Source organism: Corvus moneduloides, chromosome 1 (assembly GCF_009650955.1).
Source record: "Corvus moneduloides isolate bCorMon1 chromosome 1, bCorMon1.pri, whole genome shotgun sequence".
Taxonomy (NCBI): domain Eukaryota; kingdom Metazoa; phylum Chordata; class Aves; order Passeriformes; family Corvidae; genus Corvus; species Corvus moneduloides.
The window spans coordinates 89,879,732-89,902,802 of record NC_045476.1 but is presented as its reverse complement, the minus strand read 5'-3'; the positions used below and the strand labels follow the sequence as shown (position 1 = coordinate 89,902,802).

The 23,071-nt window shown below is 37.8% G+C and overlaps 1 protein-coding gene across 6 annotated transcripts in view; it reads right to left on the bottom strand.

Annotated features, from left to right (window-relative positions):
* Positions 1-23,071, bottom strand: part of SEMA5A (semaphorin 5A) — a 318,391-nt gene that overhangs the window by 57,849 nt on the left and 237,471 nt on the right. For all 6 annotated transcript variants that reach the window (XM_032118104.1, XM_032118127.1, XM_032118114.1 and 3 more), the window contains 3 exons: positions 19,791-19,972; positions 17,518-17,661; positions 9,656-9,803 (listed from right to left, as the gene is read on the bottom strand). In XM_032118104.1, coding sequence (XP_031973995.1) covers positions 9,656-9,803; positions 17,518-17,661; positions 19,791-19,972 — 474 coding nt within the window. The remainder of the gene's footprint in view (positions 1-9,655; positions 9,804-17,517; positions 17,662-19,790; positions 19,973-23,071) is intronic.

Sequence of the window (23,071 nt, the reverse complement as noted above, 5' to 3'; positions counted from 1 at the left end):
CTTTTCAGTATGGGATAGGATACATAAATTAACTATTTTTAATAGGGAGCTTAGTGCCTTTGCAAAGGTTTGTGTGCTCCTATGTGAAAGAATACAGTATACTTCCACTTTCGTGAATAGTTGCTTGAAAATTTTTGAAACTTCTGAATGAATCTCTTCTTATGCTTTAAATATAGTGAGCATACTTCATTTCAGCTTAAAGCAGAATTACAGGTCTTCTAGGCAGAGTAACAGCCAGATATACTCTCTGGACTTCTGCTTGCTGATGTCATCCAAGGCTGTGAAAAGACTTAGCTAAGCCAGGCAATGCCAAGAGATGTGGGTCTGTTGACTAACTCTCATGTTTTTCATAGAGCTTATACTGAGGGGCTGGGAGCAGAATAAACTCAGCTGTGAAAAAATGAAATTTTTGTTAATAAGTGGTATATCCACAGCAGTATGACATTACCAGAACAGTAAATTGACAAAGCCACATACAATGTCCTCACAAGCACCAACATATAAATGGTCTTTTATAAGGAATCCTGGAATCTGCCACTACCTTCATAAAAAATCTTCATGAAATAAAGATGGGGCTGCTTTTGAGCAACAGAGCAATAACACAGAAGAGTCTCGTGCTGAGCACTGTGCAGATGTTGGCTGAGTAAGTCTCGTACCTGACCTGGCACCTGGCAATCCAGCCTGTGGAATTGGCAAAGTATCTCTAGCACCACAGGACAACTCTACTGTTGTGGGTGGGGTTTTTTTCCACTCTCACTTCTGGAGATTGATTGAAAGTACAAAGAGACCAAAGTGAATCTGTCCTTCCTCGGAGTCAGATAGCAGAAAAAATACAGGTACAGTCTACAGCTGCTTTTCTCCATCTAAAGCCTCTCTGACAAGGCAAAGCAAGAACTGCATTTTGGGGCTGACCTATTTCTGGACCAGTCCCCATCTGTGTAGAGGCATCACAAATTTCAAACGAAAGATAAATGAACACCTGCATCTTTACAAAGTAGTAACTTGTTTCACTGATCTCTCATGCTAGAAATTGTTATAAGTAACGAACTTGGAGATTGTCATAACATAAACTGAAAGCCTGTTTTTACGCTTTCAGCTTTCTGATGTTTCAAATGAAATAACAAGTATTGTTCAATTAGAAAAACTCTGTTCTGGAAGACACAGGATTAATACTTTTACTTTTGGCTGCATTTCTCTAACTGAAAGAAATATGCAGCATGATGCTGCTTTCAAGAAACGCAAGGGGTCTTGATAGGGTGACAGTGAAACTTTTTCCTGCCTTTCAAGCTGCAAGGACAAATCACTGTGTATTCTGGTAAATGAGCTCAGTGTTTGCATGAGTTTATATTCTCAGACATGAAGAATACAATCCCATCTACTGGAGTATTCAGATATAAATATTATTATTTCAGATTGCTGCAATAGGCTGAGTCACATCATCGTGAAGATACAAAATAAGTTGTAAATAAACACAGTGAAAATGTGTATTTGTCTTTTTTAAGGCTTGTGAACATATTTGTTCAAGATGAATGTCAGACTCTTTGAATAACAATGTCTTTTATTTGGTGGCTGTAGTATTAGAGCAGAAGTATTCTGTCGACAACTTAATGTGAAAGGGAGAAGGGACCAAACCAAGGAGGAAAAAAAAAGGAAGTTTTGATAATTCCATCAATAAATATTCTGAATTTTTTAATTATTTCCCAACCACATATAACTTGTGTAAGAACTGGGCTGCCTGACACTATTTTCAATGAAAATCAAAATCCTACCACAGCCTAATAAATTAAAAATTGCTATGATGCCCTGAGACTAAGTAAAAATAAAAGCTGGCACATAAATATAATTGATTTGGATGGAGTTCCATTTAATTGCACTCAGATGGCTAACGACTGCTGTCAGTCAGCTCAGCTAACAAATCAGTCTCGCACTCGCCAGGAGTTACTGCATTCGTGAGGCTGTAAATGGCAAAAGTGCATATTACTTATTCAGGCTTCATCCATCCCTCAGTTTACTGAGGTCAAATTGAAGAATACTGAAACAAAACTCTGCTTTGTGTTAAGGTCTACATGTGAGCAGACTTTTTGGTATAAAATGTGTAAACACAATTACTGTGTTTGCACCGTACCATTTTAAGTACAGGTGAGTAAACCTAAAAGGAACAAAATAAATCAGAGGGACAATTTGTTGCAAACTGATTCAACAATCACTTACAAAGAGGAACATTGGAAATGCCATTCCAGATCAGATGTGCCTTCCCTGTTTATTGTCAAATGGTAGCACAGAAATAAGAAGAATGCTAAAAGCACAGCTCTAAATTTGACTGTTAATATTCAGGAAAAAGATTTAAAACTTTAAAATTTGATTTACTATGCTAACAAAAATCTATTTTTTTTTGTCTATTATAATTCTACTTCATCCTGATATCCTGCACAATTTTAGTTGTGTGGAGTTTTATTGGTTCTTAAGATTTAAGCCTCAACAATTTCTTGCAACAAGTTACATCATTTAACAATGCCCTGGATAGAAATTAATTCCCTTCACAGGCTTCGTATTTCCTTAAAACTCATTATATTACAGTACAGAGTGCACAGAAATGCCAGTGTTCCCTCTCTAAACCTGTCATTAATTCATATATTAGTCCTTCATACACAAGAACCCTGTGTACTCTGACTTATGAGAATCCCAATCTTTTGCCTTTCTTTGGAACACTTTCCCAAGCTCAGCTCACTTCCACCACAGGCCATATCCTTTAAAAACAGTAAGCATGGCTACAGAACAGTTTTATGTAACTGCTCTATCAGGTTTCTGAGGTAATTTTCAACGTTATGCTTCATACACCCATTTTTCTCATTTTGATTGCAACTGTACAATGAAGGTTGCTACTGAACTGACTACAGTAAAATTAAGGTTTCTGCATACTCAACAAAGACATATCTTTGTAATGGAAGAGACTTTGAAAATCAGAGACCAGGTGAAGCAGTCCATCACTACCTGTATTAATTTTTAATTTTTGTTAAATCTGGATTAGAGGCTTACTATACTTTTTTTTTAAACACAAAAAATAAGAAAAATACTCTGTATTAAATACTGTTCTAGTTGTTCCAACAGCTCTCTTTTTTTTTTTTACAGCTCTCCCTGTTTATGTCAATTCTGATTTCATGTAAACACTACTTACGTATTAAATAAAGCTACACATCCCGTACATAAAATACTAGATCCACAAACACCGGAATTAATAAAGCCTGATTTCCTGTAAGTTTGTGTTTCAAGTTTTTGAAGTTTTTCCTCTCTGCCCCTTCCCATATCTCCTGCCCATAGCATTTAGGAGTCCAACTGCTAAAAATTAAAAGAGATGCAGTGTCTAGTCCCAAGCAACACGTGTGCTGATACATACACTCAGGTGAGCAGCACCTGACACCACTTGGATCAAACAATGAATTCAGCTGCAATTCTGTCTCTCAATGTAGAAACGAATTCCGTTTTTTTAAACTCTACTGGGCCACTGTTTTTCATGAAACTTGTTGCAATTCCATGTCACCATCTAAGACCACCCTCCAGTCAAACACAGTTGTAATGGAGGAGTGGGTGCTTTACTTAGGAGCAGAAGAGTAAGAATACCTGACAGACCACAATATGATCCTGGAAGTCCTATTACTTGATAAAACTCACCTAAAACTATGCCATATACTTTTTTGTTCTGGTTTTTAGTCTTCATTGACAGTTACGTATTACTTTCCAGAGATAACTGAATGTTCTAGGTCCACAGCAATGAAAAAAACTCAGGCTCCATGACGCACAAGTCCTTAGGAAATATCCTCCAGTTTTGGTTTTGCTCATTAATTCAGTTTAAAATTAGTGCAGCACAAAACTTCAGCACCCAAGTTTCTTTCTTCCTATCTTTCTCCTTTTTCATTCACATTCAAAACTCATCCAGTCAAAGGAAAGTGAAGTTCACATCTCCTAACGCTGAGTCCTTGAGCCCAGCACGGTGCCTGCTGGGCACAGAATGAAGGGGGTTTCAGGTACTTCAGCTTTCTGTGGTTATCAGAGACAGCAGTGACCACAGCTCAAACACAGGGCCTCACAGAACGGGGGGTACAGTATTACATCTAAGTATACATCTAAGTATCAATAATGAGCACTACATCTACAGCATAGGAACCACTGAAAACTACAACAAATAGCACTACCTGGGACAGGACACACTCCAGTGTGCCTGGTGTTTTAGGAAACAGTGGGGCAAATTCTGACTGGACCAAATTGGGTCTCCTATCTCTGATCAGTACAACTCCCTAACTGGATAAAGGCACTTGATCTTGAGGCACACTGGTGTAGGCAACTGGCTGTTGCCTACACCCAAAGTCTTGGGAAAGTTTATGGACAGTTACACTAAAATTTGTTTCCTATGTTTTTTTAAATAAGATTTGGACTTCTGAAACAAACATTCATGATCTGTATGACAGATACACATGTGCCCAATACAAAGTTCTTGAATGGGAGAACACTCGCTTTGGCAAACCCTCATAATTAGATTTGAAAGAGATTACAAATCAGATGGCATTGGTCCCCAAAAGAAGTTATTGCACATGACCTGGAAGTCCCTGAAAGACCTTGCTACAGGAATCTCAGAACAGGACTGCAGTCAGTGTCAGTTGTCACAGGTTGAATGGAATAGTTTGAAGTAGAGACAGTTTCCCAGCAGCTAAAAATATATTTCACAGCTTTAAATTACTTTCAAAATTACATTTCTCAAAAAAGAGATGCTTCACACTATTCTGTTTTAAGCAAGACAGCAAACAACTTACAGTTTAGTCTCTTTTTCAAAATCAAACAAATGAAACAGCGAAATGATTGCTGGATGTCTGCCCAAATACCACCTTAAACAGCTCACATTTGGATATATATGCACATCAGTCCAACCAGTTTGTATTTCACATTTACCTCAACCATGAATGCCAAGCCATTTACCGAACAAAGTAAGCAGAAATGTACCATTGATCAATGGTACAATGTTTTTGTATTTTCTGAAACTATTTCTTATTATTTTGATAATTTTTTTGGTTTTACCATCTTTAAGTAACTTCTTATTGCTCACAATTGCAGTAGCATGTGCAGCATGAAAAGAAGAGAGGATCTACTTTGCTAAACTTTTAAAACATAAAAAAACCAGTTAATACCCAATGGAGCTTGCATTACAGAAGAAAAAAGGATGGAAAAAGGAAATGAGCATAAAGAAGGAAAACATCATATAAATAGTAAAATTTCCTATAAATCATGCTTGTGAGATTGCTTTCTGGCTTTGAAATACACTGTTTTTCTTAAGTCAAATGGAAACTTAAAAAAAACCTCTAAAAAAAAGCATAATAACAATCTTATTTTCTGTTCACTTTTTTGGACTAGACATTTTACATTTATTTTGTGAGATGGCAAGTAAAAAAAGACAGACTGTTTTTTCTGATGGACAAAGTACTTCTGAAAACCTTCCATCTTCAAATTCCCTTTAAAAAATTGATGGAAGAAAAAATTCTGACATCTGTTTTTTTCTTTTTCACCCTGTGTCATTACAAAAACTCTAAAACGCAGATATATTTTCTTAAAAAAGTTTGTGTTCAGAACAATTCCAGAATGCTGAAACAATAATACTAATAATTAAAAAAAAAAAAAAAAGATTAGTGCAAAACTAGCTACTATTTTCTAAGGAACGAATAAATTTCCTCCTCTTTTTTTTTCTTTTTTTTTTAATTCCACAGCAAAATACAGCATGCTTTGTTCTGGTATGTGGAAAGCATATGCCCTTTATCGGTCTCCCAGCACAAAAACTAAGATTAATGTATATGTTAGCATGACTGAAATGAGAACACAGACAAATATACACATAAAGCATGTCACCCAACTTGAGCCTCAAACGAAATTCCTCATTCTAATTATAATTCTTTAAAAAAGTTATTCTTTTATTACTGGTCTGAGGCAAACTCAAGTGCGATTACGCTTCTCAGGGGAAAACCAGCATTTTCTGAAGGAAACACACAGCTTATCTGAGTATGCTGTAAAATCTGAAGATGTTTGTCCTCTGAGTCACATTAGCACGGTCCAGAGAATTCTGCAGTTCCTTCTCTAGTGCCTGTATCACCTGCATACATGAGATTAATACCTGTTTTGTGATCCACTTAAGCTTTGTATTATGAGAACTTAGCTCTCTTAAATTTGGTTGTGATGGTTCTATCTCTTATTAGACAATTTTAAGCAGTCTTTAGTAGCTTTGATTAACTTAAAGATTTTAACAGGTCCTTATGAATCCACATTTTGATTTCTAACTTCATCTTTTTGACCTTCATGAGTCTCTATGGTCTAATTCTCCTGTATCATATTGATTTATGGTTTTCTATATTCAGTGAAAATGCCTTCACTCCTAAGTCTCTGGTCATCCATTTTCATGTACTGAGTGCACTTAAGCAAGAGACGCATCTTTAAGATATCACCATGGTTTTCTCTCTGTGGAATATTTATATGCATCAAAAGATTTATCATTATTATTTTATAAAATAAGTTGGAGATAATGGTAGGGAGCTCCAGTGAGTCCTGATAAAAAATATTCAAGTGGCTTGGCTGATACCTGCTACAAGACAGATGAAGTCAAGGAACCAACTGATGAGAAACATGCAAAAATACAAACACAGGCACCAGCTGCCTGCTGTGATATTTCAGCCTAGGAGCAATACAATCAAACTAAAAGGAAGAAACACTGTTCATTAAAAATTATGTGGTATAAATCATTAAGCGGATACAGACAATAGCCATTAATATGGTAAAAGCTGCAAAATAGGGACAGAAAAATAGATTAGGATTGGTTATATTGCAGTCTCACAGCCAGGTTGCAGATTGGAAAACAGAACAGGCAGGTTCTCCTAGGAAATTAAATCTGGTCCCCTGATACTGCTGGCAAGCACACTGTAAGACTTCCTTTCTTAAGTCTTATAAAAACTTCTGGTTTTGTTTTTTCTCTCATGATTCCCTATTGAAAACAGTTCTAAAAACAAAGAATTGGCATGGTTGAAAGGGGTCCCAAGACAGCATTTAGTCCATCCTACACCTCTGATGCATCAAAAATTTCTTTTCATTTCAGGATGAAATGAAGCCTAACATAGTTACTGTCTTCTTAAATAACACGTTCTTCAGTCCTCTACGCTTTTTTCCTTCTCCTCTTCACAGGCCACAGACACTGAACTATTCAGCTGCAACTCACGCTGCTCATATGTTGTGAAAGTTTCACAGAATTCATCCTCACTGAAGAAGGCAAACCAGAAACCTGGAGAGTCTCTTCACAGGTTAAAGCTATCATTTAATGGTTGAGAAAACCAGGCATTTTAAGTCTCTGAGTCTACTTCCAATTATGCTTTAATTCACATGCTAAATGTATGGCTCATCTTTTACTCCAGACAAAACAAACAGGAGATAGCATAGATTATTACCACTTTCACTGCAACATGTCCTGAGATTTTTCAGCTTCTCAAGTACTCAGAGATAGGATAAAAGTTTTTTGAAATAAACTAAATTCACTATTTGGAAAGATACATACCTGCTATAATAAAACAAAAAATTTGGCTGAAGCAGAAGAACATCCAACAAATAAATTTCATATTCGTGCTCCTCATTCGTAAGATTATATTAATATAAATATTTAAACCATTCAACAATTACAAGAAGGTATAAAAGGTATTTCTGATTGCAGTTTCTTACACTAATGAAACAAACTCTGAGAAGAAAAAAAGTACTTTTTTTTCCAGCTACACTTAGTGTCAAGGCCCTGCTATGGCTGCAAAGCCTCTGAGTCAAGACAGGTAACTCAAGGGTTCAATGAAAATTCAGTGAAACTTAAACTGAACACAGACTTTGTACCACAGTCCTTTGTCTTGCAAGACCAACATTTATAGAGGATTTCTATGCTGGTTGGCTTTTCACTGGTGCCTAAGTTTTAGCAAGATAACTACGTACTCCAAAGCTTGAAATGATCAACACAATAATTTTCTAATTAATAAAAAATCTCCAGAACATTTCCATAGCTGAACTGGTAACTATTCTGTGATGCAGCAGAGTATGTGCTAAGATGGTTAATAAATTACAACCCCAATACCATTAATCTCTAATCAGTTATAATAAGTAATTTTTACACTAAAGGTTTTCCTACTTTCCTCACGGAACTTTCCAAGAAAATTAGAACCACATATTTTTGATTTAAGACCATGGGAAGATTCTCTGCTAAATAAAATACCGCTATATTTCAAGAACACTATTATAGGATAAATAGGAACAAATTAGAGAGAAAACCTTCATATTGTGCTCTTTTCAGTGCCAGTCATGAAGGTTTAACAATAGATCTAGACCATATGTCTTCTTTTTTTCGTGTACCATCAGAGAGAGACAAGTATTTTGGAACACTTGGTAGAATTCTGAGTTATTAGGTTAATTCTTAAAGTTCAACTGAAATAAAACAACAAGCCTGTTGGATGTTTTTAATTTAGTGAAAATGCAATTCTATCACCAGAATAAATTTCAGAAAGAGAAATATCCTGGGAAAATGCACAAAATCTTCAAGTTAGAGAAAGGTAATAAATTATCCTTTCTTTAGTATTGAATTACTGCCAATCTAACAAATAGACCACCGATAATGACAAACCTCAGAATTAAGTCTCTCTGAAATTAAGACATGAAAAAGTTGGTTTAATTGTTAAAAGAAAAAAAATTCTTCTACCTCTTCACCTACCTCCTATGCTTGTTCAGATATAAGAAAAATCCCCTACATGTTTTCCCACACGCTTCTCTTAATAAATTGGGTATCCATAAAGCAATTCTACTCATTCAAATCATCCTACTGTAGCTTCAAAGCCTAACAGCTGCTAGGCTGCTGCTGTGCCAAGATCACTACTGCTGTCCAATCTCACCTCAGCACTTTCCTGGGGCTTCCATGTATTCACTGATTGGCTCCTTATGTATTCAGATGTGAAAATTAGCTTTTCTCTGTTGTACAGAACCTAGTACACTGGAATCTTAGGCTCATAGATAGGGTTTCCATGTACTCTGGTGATAAAAATTAAAAACCACCATGAACCTGCAAGGACACATCTACATCTGCACCAACCTTGCCTCAGGAAGCTTATTTCCTAGATGATAGTGTGAAAAAGCTGAATTATATATATTTCTGATTAATAAATTGTGTGGATTTCAGCACACAAAAGCAACACAGAGACAAAACAATGAGTGATTACTCATGTTAGGGATACAGCTTACAGACATACACAGATGCATTATGGGCATAGAGCATTAGTGATAGAACAGGTGGAAATGGCTTCAAGTTTTGCCAGAGGAAGTTTAGATTGAATATTAGGAAAAAATTCTTCACTGAAAGGGCTGTCAAGCACTGGAACAGACTGCCCAGAGAAGGTGCAGAGTCTCCATCCCTGGAGGTATTTAAAACACATGAAGATGAGGCTCCTGGGAATATGGTTCAATGGAGGAGTTGGCAGAGCTGGCTTAATGGTTGGACTTGATAACTTTAGGGTCCTTTCAAACTTAAATGATTTTATGATTCTATGACATAGAGACATCCGTGGCATATGGCCATAGATACTTGATGAAGAGAAAGCTGAAAATTACTTACCACGCTGCAACCAGGACAGTCAGGACCGTTTTCACATGTCCTGCGCCGTGCCTGGATCCCTCCTCCACACTGAGCAGTGCAGCGCTCCCAAGGCCCCCAGCCTGTCCAAAACACATGAGGGGGGCACAACAAGTGCTCATTGCAGTACCTGTGAGAAGAGAAACAAGGAGGCAAAGAAATCTATTTATTAGCAAGACAAGACCTCCCCCAAAACCTCCCTCATTTGCATAATTCAGATTGATGTTTGTGCAGGGAAGTATTTTATATAAAGGGTCTCTCCCTACTCATTAAGCACTGCACTAACAGTTGTCATGCTACACCGAGTGTCTAAACATTTGAGTGGGCTTTTTTTAGGTTGCAGTTTTGTGGGTGGAGCACTGGTTTGCTTTATTCAGTGACTTTATACACCCCATGCAATGCAGCCCTGCGATTGTGCTGCGATCACGTAACCAAGATTAAAAACTACTTTACTAAAAGCAGTTGTGGCTATCGCTCTGGGGCAATCAACCAAATGGAAGGCAAACATTCATGCAGGCAGTCTTTTATCAGTCTCCAGCTAAGAATTGATTAGGATCCATCTCTCTCGTCTTCAGATAGCTACACTTGCTTTTTGCTTTTCACAGAGTCTCTGCTTCTAGGGCAAAATAAAAGCTAAAGCAGTGATTCTAGGCACAAAGAACTGTACTTTTAAAATAATGTTATTACTTTATCTTTTAAAGAGTGTTTTTAGCTTCTATAATCTTTGAAGGATTTCCCAGTAGGCTGAAAACCAATTCAGAGGCTTAGTTGGTTCTTGAGGGAAGCACTATTGGGTTGTCATTATTGTAACAAGACATTCAGATGTGTGAAGGTCCCAGCTTCAGCTGAGTTTTTTCAATTTTTGTAGAAACCTTAGATCCCTGATTTTTTGAGTGTGCGGTACAATAATTCTAGCCATAGCATATGCTGCTTTTTAAGGAACCTCTACACAGGTCCAAAGGATTTGGGCCATCAGCAACTGTGACTGGGGGTCTCTAAGAGACCAAGCTGTTACTTAGATAAAGCAAAGATGCAGCATAGTCAGGAAACAGGCAACCCTAAAGAAATTCTCTAATATTTTATGGATGCATCTGGGTAGCTCCTGTTCCAATACTGGCTGTCCTGAATGAACAAATGAATCTGTTACAGTATTTCCTCAGTTTTTACACCATTCATCCAAATTCCAATTTCTTCTTGCCCTTCTAACAAGTTTTCATCTCTTGTCACTCTTCTACAGAGAAAACTGACTTGAATACTCCAGTTATTCATTTTCTACAAAAAGAGAAATGCCAGTATGAACAGTTGTCATTTTCAGCAAGAATAACCACAACGATTTTTTTGTTTGTTTTCAGAAAACCTCAGCATCTGCAAGCTCCAATTCTTCATTATCAAGGAATTTGAACATTTGGAACCTCTGTGGAGGGCAAGAAAGTAATGGTGGTGGTGTAAGTAACACACAAAACTAGATTTATTGCATATGCTGGAACCTAAAATTCAAACTTTGTCCCTAGGTCTGGGCAACTCCATCCAAACTTAAAGATTGGTAGTGGAGTTATAGGGAAGTGACATTTAGCTTTCTGCTTCTGTATATTTAAGAAAATTATTCACAGCTTGTATTGACCTTTCCTCTGGAAATTGAGGAAAAAATGCCTGAACCCTCAATATTTATGAATCTGGTGTCAGAATTCTTCAGTGCGTGATTTGGGTACACACATTACAGTTCACATTATGCCATCATTAAAGATACATAGGAACGTTCTGTGCCTGGATATTCTTTCCCTAGAACTCCAGCTGCACACATTCTTTATCACATGCAGTCATTTATGTGAATGTGTGTGAGAGCTTCTCTCTGTGATCATTTGCTGAGAATGTGTAGTCAATAAAATATAGACGTAACATCAGCATTTATTTGGTCAAATTAGTACATACTTTGCATAATTTCAGCTCTTAATGAAGAGGAGTTAAGTTAATTTGGGACACACACACAGGCTAAAGCGTCTGCCATGAAGCTGAGAATTACCAATATTCAGCCACGCAAAAGTAAAACTAGGGAACTTGTCTTGCCTTAAAATAAAGGCATGCACAGTGTAGCTATCTACAAATGAAGTAGTCATCCGAATTTAAGCAACAGCTCATGGGAAGAAACAGCCCTGTTAAAAATATGGTTTATGTCACCCTAAAGCAAAGGTCATATAAATACACCCCTCGATGTATAGATTGATTTTCATTGGCTTTAAAGGCTACATGAGAGACAGACATCTAAGCAACCATTACTGCCAATGGAAATTTTGTCAATACAAGCTGAGGAGACTAGAATGATTGATTTGAGGAAGTTAAGAAATATACAGCAGAAGGACACAAATTACTGTTCTCCACAGCCTGTATTGACTAAATTTTTACAGACCACAGTGGAAGTTCAGCCACCTGACTCACTCATAAACATTCACACTCATGAACACCTGAAGTTAGGTATGACAGATCTCAACTTCGAGAACAGTCATGCCACTGTGCAGTGGCTCTTTTAGTGTCTATGTGCCTGACCTCCCACTCTCTCACTTAAGCAGGAGACAGAAAAGAAACCTAATAACAGTGACCCTTCTCAGTAAGCACTTCAAAGGGCTGGCAATTCTGTTATCCAACACTAATTAAAGATGCAGCTGAAAAAAAGCCCTAAAATCCCTATGCAAACGACTTCAATTTAGGAAACAGGTTTTTTTAAAAAAAGTCAACAGCAGAATAGTCAATTTTTTCCTTTATCTTCAGGAAAAAAAAAAAAAGGAAAACAAACCAAAACCCAACACAGCAATCAAGTAGAATCTTATTTTCATTTCAGCCAGCCAGCCTCTGAAAACATCAGGTACGTTTTCACAGCTAGAGACATCCCTGCAATTGATCTTTGAGAACTGTGCTACAGCATGGGGCTTTGAGCCAAGTTTCATTATATCTGTCCTTGGCTGCATTTCAAGTCACTCAGCAACCCTTTTTCCCTTTTGCTCTTTCCTCCCATCTTAATTTTGTTCTCAGGACCCACAGGGCTAACATTTTACAGTAATTCAACAAAACATGCAATGCAAGAAACTTGAATCTGTGAAACCACTGCCCTCTCCCCTAACCTAACTGCAGTGAGGTCAGAATGGAGAACAACCTAGAGAAATGTGGATTTTGTACAGCGACCCTTCACATTTCCCTTGAAATGAACCCAAGTTCAAATGCCCTAATAAAGGAATTGTCATACTGGGGGAAGGGTGAATATCCTCTGTCCAGCTGTATCCACAGCTATTAGTGCCTACAGTAAATTTTACGCCTACAATTTCAGTACAACTGTCATTACAATTCTTGTTTCTATAAAGAGCTCAACCTTTAGTAAGACATCAATTTATTCAATTTATTTCAGTGCTGCCATCCAGCACTGAGTACTACAGGCTAACTGCATGACAGTTACTAACATGCCCTTTTTATTCCACAGAAAGATGTTATTTAAACAAATACTTCTTAATTTTGAACTATATTATACTACCATGTGTTTAAGAAAAACAAACTAACCTTCATCCCTGCCTGCCCCTTCCTATGCAATATACTGTTCTGTGGTGGGCAGTCATGATTACCAGCTGGTGATTTACTGGGATACACAGACTATACCGAGGCTGATGGGAATGCCAAATTCCTTTAATTGAAGGCAGGCACACAACATACACATGCCCTACTGGATTGAGATTGTTACACTGACAGAAATACCCATCCAAGAGACTGTGGAAGGTGGCACGTGGTCCCAGGGGCTTCTGTGGAAGAGGAGGTAGCAGAGAAAGCAAGGTGGATGGGAACAGACACGTCCCAGAAGACAAGACATCCATGGGAGCGTAGGCAAGCCAAAAGCCTTGTGGTGTTTAATCTGCCCTGCTGAAGTGGACTGGGCTTGTTCATGCTGCTCAGAAACAAGCAGTGCTACACAGAGCAGGCTCTTGACTCTCAGCAGTTCTTCTTTCTCATGGAAACAAGCCTAAAAGCTGCATGTTTGCTGAGAACTGTGTACAAAATAATGTGACAATATGTACTGCTTCTAATAGTTTTATACATCCCAAAATATCCAGGGCTTTCAAACATCTACCCCTCGTCTGCAGCCAGTTTACTTTTCTAATTGCCACTTTTTTTTTCTTTCTATTCTTTCCTGTGTAATAAAAGATAAGTACATCCACTGAAAGCAAGGGATTCTCATTTTAATGTCCCTCATTTCTGCACAGATAGGAGGGTGACCAGTGGACTTAATGAGGCCATAACTACAGCATCTTCCACAGAAAGGACAAACATTCTCACTCCATGATAATGTCAAGACAGGATACTACAGACTCTATAAATGAAGATCTGGAGAATTTCCAGCAGCTTCAGTGAATATTTCTTATACAGGAAAAATCAGTAATATTAAGCCCCTAAGGAATTCATCAGGGTGTCTTCCATCTGGAGTCTTAACTACAAAATTATTTTCTGATTAGTTTTGTTACAATGTTATTTTTACTCCCTCTCCATATTCTGTCTAAATGCACATCAGCTGCACTTCTGACATACCTCTACAAGGGGAATTTGCTTTATAATATGAGTATTTGCTGCTGTCTCTCAAATGCTTTCCCCCCCTTCCCACACAGCCCTCTAGCAGCAGAGCATGTAACAGTTTAACCTACTTTCAACGCTTTAAATTGGCAAATATTGCCATTGATTTCAAGGGAATGGCCAGCAAGCACAAAGCTGCCTGATACATTAGCCATGATAGGATCATGGCTTTCATGAGGTAAAACAAATATATCTTAGACAAACATTTAGCTCTTAACATATGAACAAATACTCTCAAGCTGAATGTGCATTCACATCTGGAGGTAAATTTACCTCAGATATACGCTGCCTTTTCTGTGTTTGCTTTCTATGGAGTTATGCACTGGATTTCTACTGAAATCACTGTTTGTTGAAAAGCTGTTTCAAAGTTTGGCATGTAGATGACTGTGGAAACTGAATCCTTTATTTATACCCCTGACCATGTGCAGGTGATTAGAGTATGCACGTTTACAAAGACAAATGCACACAATGTGTAAACCGAATAATTAAAATTTTTGCTAATACTAAACATATATTAATTTTACATATGAGCTGGGTCATTAAAAAAGTAAACTGTTAGGCTATTTATAAACATCGGTTGATTTAAATGAGAAAATCTGAGAAGTTGCTTATTGGCACTTTGGATACGAAACCACTAAATGTTTCTCAGGAGTTACTGCACATGTAATATTTGTTCAGCCTGCCTAATTATACTGGGCTCAAAGGAACTGTTTTCATCTGGTGCAGATGTAACTCAATGAGAGTGAAACAGTGGAATAAGACTACTCTAAATGCTGGTACTCCATTGCCCTCACAGCTCAAAACTCTCTACAAGCTGGCAGAGCCATGAGGACACTCATAAAACTCTAACGGTCCCAGCCATCTTCACCTGGGACCTCCACCCATGACAATGGGCCAAAAAGCTCTATTTAACCTGATCCTAACCCTGACCCGTGGTTTAGCTTCTTACCTGGACTTCAGACTTCTCTCATTGCCATGATGCCACCTAGGATCTAAACTCTTGGTTGGATCTGGTCACAATCTCCAGGCTTACCCTGCTCCCCTGCTGCGAGTGATGGGATGGGCCCTGGCTGGCAAATGTCCCAGGACTTTCTGCTTTTTACAGCTCTGAAAAGATTTATCCAAGTACTTGGCTTAACATTGACAAAAATCCTGGCAAACAACTGATGCCTCATTCTTCTAGCTGCTTTAAGAATTATTTGACAAAATTTCCTAACTTACCACACCCTCTGGAAAAAAAAATTGAAGTACTTAAAAAGATAATTAAAAGTATCAGGACATAACATGGATAACAAATAAAACCAGGGTAGAGGCAGGAAGGTCAGCTGTGAGCAAGCTGTGAGTGAGAAAGGTGCAGGGCTATTGGGAGTGAAGGGTCTTTCAAAGAGACAGGAAACAGTGACAGAAGAACTCTGAGAGAAAAAGGCATCCTGCAGTAAACTCACAGGCACATTCATCCCAGATTGCTTCTGAACTGGATGAAGACAGAAAGGACAAATAACCTGCAGGCTACAAAAACAAAGCAACATAAGCTTATTGTTCCTTCAGAACTGTTGCATACCAAAATTCAATCCTGCTGGGCTGCTATTATTTCAACTCATCATAAGTCAATTTCCAATTTGTAACTGCTTGTAAAGTGCACCCATTGTCTTAATGCTCCTATAATTCAGAAAGTATTTCTCATGGTTTTCTTTATTTCTGTGAAACTTCTTGTCAGAATTTTATTCCATGTTAAACTAAAATGAACAATTACTATTACCATCTATAGTCCATCACCCAAAAGTCTCTCAAAACTAAATAATTTTTTTTTCTATATTTAGTCTTGTTGTGTCCTGCCCTGGGCTGACCTCTCAGTTCAGGAAAATCAATAACTGTTATTCAGGCTGGGACAGAGCTAAATAACAGCAGATACGATTTATGTTTGGTGGTGATGGCTTTTTGGTTGGGCAACCTATTTTCAGAAAGCAGTTTACAAAATAACAAAATCCTCTCCTCTGCAATGAAACGGTAAATATTCATGGCCTTGAAACAGCAAGAAATGTTCACATGTTCTGTGATACTGATCCTTTACATTTCAGAGTTAGAAAGACCAGGTCCCTGATGATCCATTAATACATAAATCTGTGATGCAACCTTGCTTCAATGAATCTCCTAATCTGAAGAAATGCCAGAGTTGGTGTTTAATTAAATGCCTCACTGAAACTCTTCACAAAGGTTACTGAATTTAGTTTACATCCAACAGCAATATAGGATACTACATCATCCATACAGAAACACTGAAGTAAGCTGTGAGTGCATATTGGGAGGAAACGTATTCACATACATCTCTTGGAATGGATGGCTACAGGACTCCAAATTCTCACACCAATGCTAGTCTTCTGCTATCTAGCTTTCTGATATGCCTCTGGAAACAACATAACGCATACAAGAGTTGCAGTTTATCTGAATATATTTTAGCATGATTTAAAAATATATTTAATTCCTGTTAAAACTGTGAACAAAAAAAATTAGAGATCCATGTAGGGTCCATGTAAATTAGAGATGTAATTAGGCTGCATGTAAAATGGAATGAAAGGCCTGAACTTGACATTCTGAGCTAGTGACAAAACACTTAGTCTGGTGCCAAAGCAGTACATGGTGAAATCAAAATCTGAGCTAACTTGATCTGCTCGGGGGTTAAAAAACATATACGAACAATTAAAATGACCCACCAAGCTTGAAACCTTACTAAAGATATCTGAGTTCAAGGTGTATCCTACTTATTGAATAGAAAACAAAGCCCTTGAAACTTCCTTCCATGTTATAGAAATGCTTAATTCATTTACAAGAGAAAAAATGAACTCACAGCATCAGTAACATAGTGCTGTGAGCTTATTATATTTTGCTCTGAATTCCAGGTCTTGAGGCTGGGTGAGTTACAATCCAAACACAGTGCAATCAATTTTCAAGGAGAATCAATTTTCAGGGTCTCAAGGGACAGCAGCACATTGCTTCAGCACAATTCTCTGGCACTTCCAGGAGCTCTCAGGCGGCTTGGGAGGGATGAAGCTAAGTGAAAGATGAAAGATCTGCTGCAGACCCACAGCCTTGTTAATGGGAATACTGTACTGTACAGCAGTGAAGGTAAAGAGAGAGTGAAAGGAAAGGGAATGGGAAACCAAGGCAAATAAAGGAGAAAATGTCCTGTGGAATGCAACTGCTCAGAAGAAATTAAAACAGACAATAGAAAAAAGATAACTCACCTCTCCTCGCGATTCTGTCCCACACAGACACGTCCTCCATGTCGAGGGGTTGGATTGCTGCAGGAACGCTGACGAACTTGAAAGCCTATTCCACAAGTGGTACTACAAGGTGACCAAGAAGTCCATGGTGTCCAGCCTCCATTTCTGGTAGAATAAAAAGCTCAGGCTCTGTCATCTGTTATACATAGCGAATGGCTGATTAGGTGTGACTGACAGCAGAATCTGTCCTATTAATATTTCTGTAGAAGTCATTAATACTGCATCGTGTTCCATTTCTTCTAGAATACTGAATCAAAATAAAGGTGCTCTGATATTCCATGTTCCATGCTTTGCAATCAGCAACTGCTAAAATTACCACCTTACACAAGAACTACAAAGATATGAAGATATTTAGTTGCTTTTGGTCACTTTCTTCTGGGCAAACTACACATGCAAACTCTTGTATCAATGTTCTGAAGCTAACTTTTAATTACATATTTTTTTCAGGGAGATTAAAATGTCAAACTTTGCTACCTCAGCTAAAAGGAAAGTGATTAAAGCCTGGAGCAAAAGGAGGCTCAGAGAACACGGTATTGCTCTCTACAACTACCTGAAAGGAGATTGTAATGAGGTGGGGGTTGGTTTCTTCTCCCAGGGTTTTAGCAAGTGACAGAATGAGAGGAAATGGCCTCATGTTGGAGGCAGGAGAGATTTAGATTGCCTATTAGGAAAAATTCCTTCACCAAAAGGGTTGTTAAGCATTGGAGCAGGCTGTCCAGGGAAGTGGTGGAGTCACCAACCCTGGAGGTATCAAAAGACTTGCAAATGTGGTGCTTGGGGACATGGTTTAGTGATGGACTAGGCAGTGCTTATTAATGGTTGGACTCAAGCTCTTGTCCAGCCTAAATGACTCTATGACACTAAAGTAAGCGTTAAAAGGCATTAGTTCTCAATTTCAACAGGTTACTCTGATAAGATGTCAATACCTTGCTTGTAATGTAACAGAAAAGCTAACAGAGTTTACACCTTGTACCTTGCATTTGTGAACTTCCAGAAAGGATGCTCCTATCCCTCCCCAATATACCCTAGAAAAAATTTTATAGACCTAGGTATTCCATATCCTGTCCTAGGCAAAAAAAAAGATGCATTTCAGCTGTTGTCAAAACCTTTAAATGGCGAGCTTGCAGTTTTTGTACTGGGAGAACACAAACAGAAATAAAGAAAAATAAAACTAAACTATAATGAGCTTTTGATGTTTTGTCATAAAAGCAAAAGTTAAAATAGTGGCTCACTAATTTTAGCAGTGTTAACAGAAGATGTAAAACAGTAGTGTAGTAATGCCAAAGGTAGAATGTGAATCCAGTCCCAAATGACGTTCCAAATTCCCTTCTAAACCTGCCAGCTGTTGGTTGATTGTTCAGTAACTAACAGCATGCTTATCTTTTCTATATTCTCCTGACCTGATGTTATAAAATATATTGCTATATTTTTAATAATTTTCCTAAAATTTACTATTTTCACTTACAGAGATTGCAGTTACCTTGTGCAGAAATGTAATCAGTTTTAGTCACTATCATGACGTGATTGTGGTGTTTAAAAAAAAGACAAAAAGCAGAAAGAATCACTGAAAATAAGCAGAATGCTCCAGTATATGTTTCATCTTGCAATTAAAGTATGTATAATGTATGTGTATAATGTTTTAAACATGAACTTCTGAGGCAGTTCCAAATATGTAATGTTCTGAGTCTCTCTGAAATTATCTGCTCTCACTGATTTTCTCCGGGACTGGTTAAGTGCCTGAAGAAGACAAAAGAGTGGCTAAAGAGTCCTATACAGACTGATAATAGAACTTGCTATCATGATACAACTGAAAGATACAACGAAAACATTTTTCCAGGGCAGAATGGGGGACAACAATGGTAATGTGAGACCTCCAAAAAAAAGTAAGCCATTCTAACTTCCAGAAAAGAAAGTTGTATGAATTGCAGAACTGAGAAAAAGTATCATACTTTGGATATTATCTAACACTGATTTTTTTTTTTCTTTCAGAGCTTTTGTTAAAATTAGCTGAGCTCAACATTATTTGGCACGCAGCATTTGAAATGACTCCTTGCTCTCTGACTCACTCTCTCTGCTACAAAGTCTGAGAGAAACTTTCTAATGTCCCATTTGGCCTTTCATGCACAGAACAGGATCAGCAGATTTCAGGTGAGATTTCAAAGGGTAGATTTTATTCTGATTATGTTAAAAACTTTTAAAGCTCAAATGATAGAACCTGAAATTGTCTTGCATACCTGGAACAGTTGGCAATCTCCATGGTTGGTCCTTCACACAGCCATCCTCCACACTGAGGAGCAGGATTGTCACACACGCGTGTCCTGCAGAGGCAGGAGCCAACACTGGCACCGTCAGTGTGGGTGCAAGGTTTCCACTGTGACCATGTTCCAAAATGTCCATCCACTGTCAGGTTCCTCATCTAGAAACAAGCACAACAGAAGAGCTTACCTGAGCTTGACAGTTCCTTCACACAACCTCTTTATTCTGCTGTGCATGAAGGTTTAGCCTTCAGCCACCAACAATAAAAGCCCCCACTTTAGAAACACGTATTTCTGCAGAGAGATGTCTTCCAGACAGCGATCTCCCCTTTACTCCTGTAGCTGCATAGTTTCCACAACTTCCAACCAATCTGAGCCACTGGATGCCACCACCATAACAATAACAGTAATCACAGCTAACTGTTACTTTTCACAGCTGTGCTTGCCTACTTTTCCATTGTCTTCTGATGACAGTATTCCCTACTTCCTAAAATTTTCCTGTGAAAATGGAACCCAGATACTGACTGTAAAACCCAAGATCAAAAGGAGGAGCCAGCAGAAGGTAAGTAAGAAGTGAAGAAGAAATTCTCTATGAGGATGATGAGACACTGGAACAGGTTTCCCCTGAGAAACTGTGGATACCCCATCCCTGGAAGTGTTCAAGGCCAGGTTGGATGGGGCTTTGAGCAACCTGGTCTAGGGGGAGGTGTCCTTGCCCTTGGCAGGGAGATTCAAACTAGATGATCTTTATGTTCCCTTCCAATGAAACAATTCTATGATTCTATGATACTGTAATAGTCCAGGGTAGCAAAACTGGATCCATTAAACTCAAATATCCATATGAAAACAGTTTTTTGAAGCATACACCATATAGTACCATTTCATGAAATGTGGTTTTAAATACGGCAGTCTCTAAACATTAGAGACTGTCAGACCATTCTCTGGTCTGAGAATGGTCTCAAGTCTTCTTCTGACTGGAAGGCTCAGACCATTCTCATCTAGACTGGAATGTTTCCATCAAGTAGCTGTAACACATTCAATAAGAAATCTTTATTGTCCAGCTGAAACGAAATGAGCTAATGGAAACTGCAGCATCCTACATGGCCACTGAAATTTCTAAAGAAAATGAGGGAGGACATGGGAAATTCAGCTCCCAATAAGGACAGACATATATTATTCTTTTATCAAGGTGTTAATCTTGACAAATCTGTGATCCCAAACAGAAATGATGGCCACTTTTTCACTTAAATGTTAAGGGATTTGCATTTTGTTTCCCATATTTGAACTTTCAGTCAAGACAACAGCACCAACAAGTGCAGGCTAAGTAGCATTTAAATTCACTCTTAGTAAGAATAAATATGTATCAGTTGTAGTCATGCATTTTTCATTAAATGTGTAAGAACATAACATTTTAATATTTGCTTATATATTGAAACAGGAATTACAGCAGTAGATTGTCATAACTGATCTGAAATGGTATCTCCCTTTACTATTTTTAGTATTTTAACAGTGGTGAGAGAAGTGTACATTTCACAAATACTTTGAAGACACAAGAGATTCAATTAGAACAGAAGGCATGTTTGCACTGACACTCTGGATGTTGGCTGATTCTTTCCACTGTGACAAAGATACCATAATTTCACTACTAATTACAATTCTCACAATTTATTTTTCACAAATATCACTTGTCCAAGAACATCTATGTGTATATTCTGTCAGCTACAACTTAACCATAATTCATCATTTCAAAACCTGCTGACAGCTATTTATAGAAAATAACTCACCAACTTTTGCTCATGTAGAGTTTACATTGTTGGGTTTTGTAAGACAACAAGAAATACTTTTTAAGTGACAAGTAAACCCGTTCTCTTATACTGCTGGTCTAACAAATATTTATAGTCCATAAATTAACAAATCTATGTCCCCAATCTAATAATGTCAGAGATGTGAAAACGCCTTTACTGCTTTCTGTTTCTGTGCTGCATCAAAACATCTTTATTGTTGCACCTAAAATTATAAACTAAAGCTACAGTTGTCTATGGTTACCATAATATATATTAAGTGGCAGACAAGGTATACATAAAACATAGCCGAAAGTTTGAACTCAGAAAGATAAATTGATGACATATTCTCTTTCTTCATTTTTTTTCCTCGCTCCTGCAAAGATCATCCCACTGGGATCTCTGCTGTTCCCCATGACTCACCTGCTCTGTCTCTCTGTGAATATCTCCCTTTCAGCAGTGATATCAAACAATTTCCTCACACGACTGCAGGAAAGCAAAATGTACCGATAAGGGGCCTTTGTAGCCCTCACCAGAATCCATGCCCACTAACCTTTCTCAACCTGACACCTCAAGGGCAAAATCACAGTCAATCAGACCACATGGCTGTACTATCCTTGCACAGCTACACTCTGCTTTCCCTCTCTACCGCCCCGGTTTTGTCACCCTTTCCCTTCTGCAGATATCTTTAGACTGTTCCTCCCTCCTAATGTCCTCCAAATATCCATCTATGTCTCAAGTCTCTCTGCACCCACCTCATCCTCCTGCTTTGTGCCTCTGCACTCTGAATGAAGGTCACAGTTTTTAACTCTGTCATGAGATCTTTGGTTTGAGATTACTTTTTGTAGAATTTAATGAGTCTGTAGTATTTCCTGAAGCTGCTAATGAATTCAGATCCCGTACTACACTTTCTCTGAGAACTGTAAAGTCATTTCATGCTGCATAGTTTTGTTAAAAAAACAAACCATCAAACAAAAATAAATTTAAAAAAAACCCAAAACCCCCCCAAAACCAAAACCAAAATCCTGAAAAATTTTCTTTTAAATTATTTTACTTTTCCTGTAAAATCTCTTAGATAATGTCAGTATATTTTTAAGTGATGGATTGCAAGTCATCCCAATGGAAAATATTTCAAAAAACAACAAAGCTTCATTACCATAAAAAATATTGGATGAAAAATAGGGATTTATGACCAACCGGATGAAGATCAAAGTAGATATATGTGCATAGCATTAATTACTGTCTATATTTATGCACAATTGCTGTACTCATGCCAACTGAAACAATAACCTAAAAATCAAACTGAAAATTAAATCAAAGCAAGGTAACCAAAATAACCACATTTTTCAAAAGTGATCTCCAAAGTTCAGAGATGGTAACACGGATGCTCTTCTATCTCTCCTATTCACCTCTATCCTCTACCTATAAGTGCCTATAAGTATTCAGCTATATGAATAATTCTCTAGGAAATAATTTCTC